Source organism: Parasteatoda tepidariorum, chromosome 4 (assembly GCF_043381705.1).
Source record: "Parasteatoda tepidariorum isolate YZ-2023 chromosome 4, CAS_Ptep_4.0, whole genome shotgun sequence".
In the NCBI taxonomy this organism is placed as follows: domain Eukaryota; kingdom Metazoa; phylum Arthropoda; class Arachnida; order Araneae; family Theridiidae; genus Parasteatoda; species Parasteatoda tepidariorum.
Window position 1 is genome coordinate 1,289,230 of NC_092207.1, and position 5,713 is coordinate 1,294,942.

Sequence of the window (5,713 nt, forward strand, 5' to 3'; positions counted from 1 at the left end):
TCGTCTGTCGTACTTTCCTGATAACCACATGGATTTTTTGTTAGTTAAAAATAGTTAAGTAAAAAATGTTACAATTGACCCCACTCTCCCCTACTCTATACAGCTTTATTGCTTTTACGACACTATTTGCACTTGTTTATGATTCTGTATCAATTAGACAAATTAGACTATATTTAATATAAATTCGACGATTGGACAAATTAGACGACATATTATGTAAATATAGAATATTTATTATATTATAATAATTAGATCAAATTATGAGACGCGCTGTGGTGTTTCAATAGCGTAAACAAGTGCAAATCAGTTTCAGCCACGCAAAAACAATAAAGGTGAATAGCATCACCAAATAATTAAGATTTTACACAGAATCTTATAGCGCGTCTAATAATTTAGCCAGAGACTATACATACTGTGATGTAATATAGTTTGATGTTGAATAATCCAAAACACTTTATTTCAAGCTTTCATCGCCAATTTAAAAGGTATAGTTAAATCACCGCATTTTTCACAACAAATAAGTTAATTTTCCCTTCTGAAAATGTTGGCACACTTTTGATATCCCCAGTTTCCACACCGCCATGCCAAAACAATAGTTCGCCGTTAAAACAGGTTTGTTCATTTTCAATTGTATAATAATTTTAATTCTTAAGTATCTGTGAACAGTATTAAATAATTTCATAACATTTACTTTCTAAACGTTTCGCATTTTTTAAGTCTAGTTCGACTCAATATTTTCATTGTTCTTCGCGTTTGCATCGTTAACAAACTAATCTCGTTTTAAGAAATATATTGTATCTATGCATTCTTACTTTATATTGTATATTAAAGATAACTTTACTGAGATTGTTATATGCATCATCATATATATGTTACAGACAAAGTATGAAACGCCGGCATTGTATAGAATGACTAGGAATTGTATAGAATACTTGACGTTTTCAGGCAAAGTATGAAATGTGAGAAGTATTTCATATTTTGCCTAGGCATTGTATAGAATGCCTAGGCAATCTATACAATGCCGGATGCTATTTAGGCAAAGTATGAAATAAACGTCCTGATGAGGTTATTATGTAAATGATGTGTATGTTGTTGACTTTCACCGGTGGTTATTGACTTTCACCGGTGAATGTTGACAATCACATAGTCTCTTTGGTGAATGTCCGAAATATTTATTACATCCGATTTGATACTTAATTTATTCTAGGATATAATTGCATTTATTCGATATTTTAATACTTACTGACGATAGATTCGAAGAAACATCAGTGTTTGGAGTATCAGGCAATGGCAATTGACCTTAAAAAAAACATCAGTGTAGCGTAGGCAGTGGCACTTAACCTTAAAAAAAATATCAGTGTAAGGGATACCGGGAAAATGTATACCGTGCAATGGCGCTTAACTAGACCTAGTATATATTTCGGACATGTACCAAAGGTCCTATCATTCTAGTTCTAGTTAAGTGTCATTGCCCGGTATACCTTACACTGATGTTTTTTTAAGGTCAAGTGCCACTGCCCCGTATACCCTACACTGATGTGCTTCTTCTAATCTATCGTCAGGAAGTATTAAAATATCGAATAAATGTAAAACTACCGATTTCGGTCAATCACAGTAACATGCATTTCTCAAAAATAAAAATATTATTCTGAAAAAATACTGAGAGTGCCATTGAAAAACATTTATTCAAAATGTGGAAAGAAAATTAAAAAGTTATGTAAAACAAAATGTAGGCCTTTCTTATTAAGGGAAACAAAATTTTCATATAAAATACGACATGGTTGCAATATGGCAGGCTTGAATGACATTTTGAATTACATTTCATTAAATTTTTCCATGTAAATTTCATTAAATTCCTCCATTTCCATGTAGCATAGTAAAAAAATAATTTTTGTTATTCGTCAAAAGTCACGAGCCTTGCCAAGTGGTGATATTTGAAACGAATCGGAGATGTATTTTATACTTTGCCGGTTTCTCATTTGGCAAATCTGTGAAATATAAATCATTTCATACTTTGCCGGCTAATTTTAGGCATTCTATACAATGCCTAGTCATTCTATACAATGCCGGATTTCATACTTACCGGTAACATATATACCGTAAACCGGGGCGAGTCTACCCATTTTTTCAGTTTGTCAACTTTCAAGTGGTCAAACTTTTGTAAATATTAAAGAAAAAAGACTTTTAATAGGTGTTTTGGAATTGCTATTTATCCCTCTTTAGAGCTGTGAAATCGATTTGAGAAAATATTAACAGTTACGCTGTTACTGTATATTTTTATAGAACTGCTGACAAATCTCTCGTATGGGGCGAGTCTACCCATTCGACTAAAATGAATGTCAACATTGTAAATAATCAAATTTTACTATTAAATTGTTATTTTAGTAACTATATAGGATATTTTGGAAGTAAAATTCATAACTTTATTATATATTCCATTTTTTTATTCATAAAATAACACAAATTGAGTATTTGATCGATTATCACATTTTGATCACAGTTTTGTTTTTATAATCATTAACATTATAAAATAACATTTTTTTCTGATTATTGTTGATAAAAATAAATTAAAATTAATATAAATTTACAATTAAATAATTAATAAATAATAATAATTAAAGATTATTAACAAAATCGAAATTCAAACATTGGGAATCATGAAAAATCCTTTTCCCATTCTTTTGGGAGGTAATAATAATTTATAAATAATAATTTATTTAACTTGCATTAAATAAAAAAAGTTAATTTTGTAATATAAAAATTGAAAAAATAGGTAAAATAAACATATTTTATATTTACATTTATATTTAACCTATAAATTTTCTTATTAATGATAAATTTATCAATGCAGAATTAAAATAATATACTCAAATTCATTTAAAATGACTTAATTTTAATATAAACAAAGTTCTAAATTATATTATTATGCTTTATTAAAACTAAATACGAATGGGTAGACTCGCCCCGCGAATTCTGGCTTTTTGTTTACAACAGCAAAACTTACATTCTTTTTGGTTTTTTTCATATAAAATTAATGTAATCTTAGTCTTAGATAAGTTTATCACTTAACCAAAGTGAAAATAGTAATAATAATAATATATTTACGGAGCACCAACTAAAAGTTTGCTGATTTTCATTACAAATCTCTCAAAAGACGTTTGAACAGGTCGGTTAAAAAGACACCAAATAAATAAAAACGGATCAAACTACCACAGCGCCATCTTCCTTAGAGTCAGAACTAAGTACTCCGTCGGTAAAAATTTTTTTATTTGCAATTTAAAATAGTGAAAATTAAATAAAACTAAAATGGGTAGACTCGCCCCGGTTTACGGTACCGTATAATTATAAATCTCAGTGTTACGGAATGACAAACAGAGCTTTGTTTACATTCAGTCAACCATCCATTAACAGAATAGTAAAAATTAATAAATGGAAAAAAAACTATAGTTTTCTCCTGAAAAGTCCTTTCAAACAATGCATCACGAGCATTTTTATTGACCTCCTTCTTATAGAACTTGGCCAAACTTGCAAAGGATGCATTTTTTAAAAAAAATTTTCGTTTCAAGTTATTTGCAGGAATATAGAGGAATATGTACCTTCCCATCATTAACATTGCTCTTGCCTTGGAATTTAACCGACTTAAGCCTCGCCTTTTCCTTTCTTTCAACCCTGAAAGAGAAAATACACGAATGAAGTAACAATAAATAACGACATCCGAATACATATACTTCGACAACTTTTTTTTGTTACATCCACCGTCTTTAAGTTATGTTTTTAAAAATCACGCCACTATCATATACTTACTAGTAGTTCAATCATTGCGTAAAAGTCAATTTTGCTGGCGAAATTCTTTTTACAATTTCTGAATAATTAGTAGTTACCATAAAATTTAATTTTTTATAAGGATAACTCCTTTAACTACCCTTTTAGAACAGAAAGAAAAGAGGGTATGAACTCTGAGAAGGGAGAGGAGCGATAGCTTGTCAAAGAAATGAGCCACTAACAAAAAAAANAAAAAAAAAAAAAAAAAAAAAAAAAAAAAAAAAAAAAAAAAAAAAAACTTGTCGACCCCACGTTGTAATGAATCAACTCTCCGAACTTTGTAGGGTATTTTTACCCACCATCAGGAGTTTCTCTTCCGCCCCATGGTTGGTGTTTTCTACACTAGGGAGCGCTGCAAGCTCTTGACTGCTTATATTTCCAGGTTACTGTTTTTTATGGGTTCTGAAGACATTTGGCTCACAACTTGATCCATTGTGTATTGAGACTATCTTGAGTAGTATTTCTTGTATTTGTCACTTGATTTATTATTTGCGCTTGAAAGAAGAATCTTTATAAAAATGATCATTTGAAAACCTGTCATTTCAAGACGTAAGAATTGTCATTTGAAAAAAAAAAGAATCGTTATAAAACACTTGTTAACACTATACCAACTTCGAAATTTAAATCTAAATGATAATTTGCAAAATGAACTTAATCTCGCTGCTCGAACAATATGCTGACACTAACGCATGATGAAGCAAGGCTTGCACTAACAACAAACAGTCATAAACGAGTAAAAAGAGGCGAAATCACAATAGCCAAAAAAGCGAGTTCTTTCTGAATCTAGCAACCATGCCACCTTTTTTTAACAATACATCTCTAAATAACCAAAACTAATTTTCACTTCAAACTCATCAGAACTGTTTAATATCATTAATATCTTATAGAATACAGCAAATGTGAGCTCAGAAATTACATAATTTATTTCTTTTTTCTAAAATATTTCCTCAGAATGAGCTGTAGTAAGCAGTTGTATACTTTCTAACCGGAAGTAGAGCAGGTCACGAGCTCGAGATTGTTGTTGTCGACATTTATATTGAAAACACCATCCATTGGCGATCGAAATGGGCTACAGGTGGCATAGAGCAGAATCTTCACGTATGGCAACACTTCGCTTGCGTTCACCCTTAGCGTGAGGAGAGTCATATGAGAAGAAAGTACGTCAGTGTCTGTCTTGGTTTTCAAATAGATTAAAACCTTTTAAGTTAGGAAACTGCAATGCTTAAATCTGCAATGAACATAGTTCTAAAAGTGGAATTTTTAAAAACCATTTGAGATAATTAAATACGAAAAGGAGAAATATTGTAGTACATTGCTATACAACTGAGAAGAGGAAAAGACATGGAACCGGTCTTCTCCCAAGATGGCGTATTTGAGGAAACTGACCTTCTCTTTGAAGGGACTATTCCCCTTCCTTCCTCTTGACCGCCAGGAAGAATCTTGGTCGCCTGCCACCATTCGTCGTCACTGGCGTTGATGACGTGAAGCACGTCTCCCAAGTTGAAGGCGAGTCCCCTGCTTGGAAGGCCGCTGTCCTTGGATGGGTCGTAATCGAAGAGCGCTCTGAAAAACACATTTTTCAACTTTATTACACAGTTTTTAGATGTTAATTCCTTTCAAAAGACTCATCGTTGAAGGCTGAAAGTTTCGGTAAATTGAAAAATTTGTTGCTAAGAGACTTCATAATTATATGTAAATTATGTACTAGAGTAATCATTGCTTTCTGCAACATTTACCGCAGACTGACTCGAACTTGCGAGCAGATTTCTTTCAAAGATTGTGAAAAAAAAAATACATTCGACCAGAACAATTCCTTCAGATCAATTTATGTCTGGAGAAGAAGCTGCTATTTCATGAGCTGTTCATATATATATATTTACATTTCATTAAA

At 31.4% G+C, this 5,713-nt stretch overlaps 1 protein-coding gene across 1 annotated transcript in view; it reads right to left on the reverse strand.

The window, feature by feature from the left end:
• Positions 1-5,713, reverse strand: part of LOC107439267 (disks large homolog 1) — a gene marked incomplete in the record, with an annotated part of 144,892 nt that overhangs the window by 31,328 nt on the left and 107,851 nt on the right. Inside the window, 2 exon segments of the mRNA XM_043051194.2 lie at positions 3,597-3,669; positions 5,209-5,385. Coding sequence (XP_042907128.1) covers positions 3,597-3,669; positions 5,209-5,385 — 250 coding nt within the window.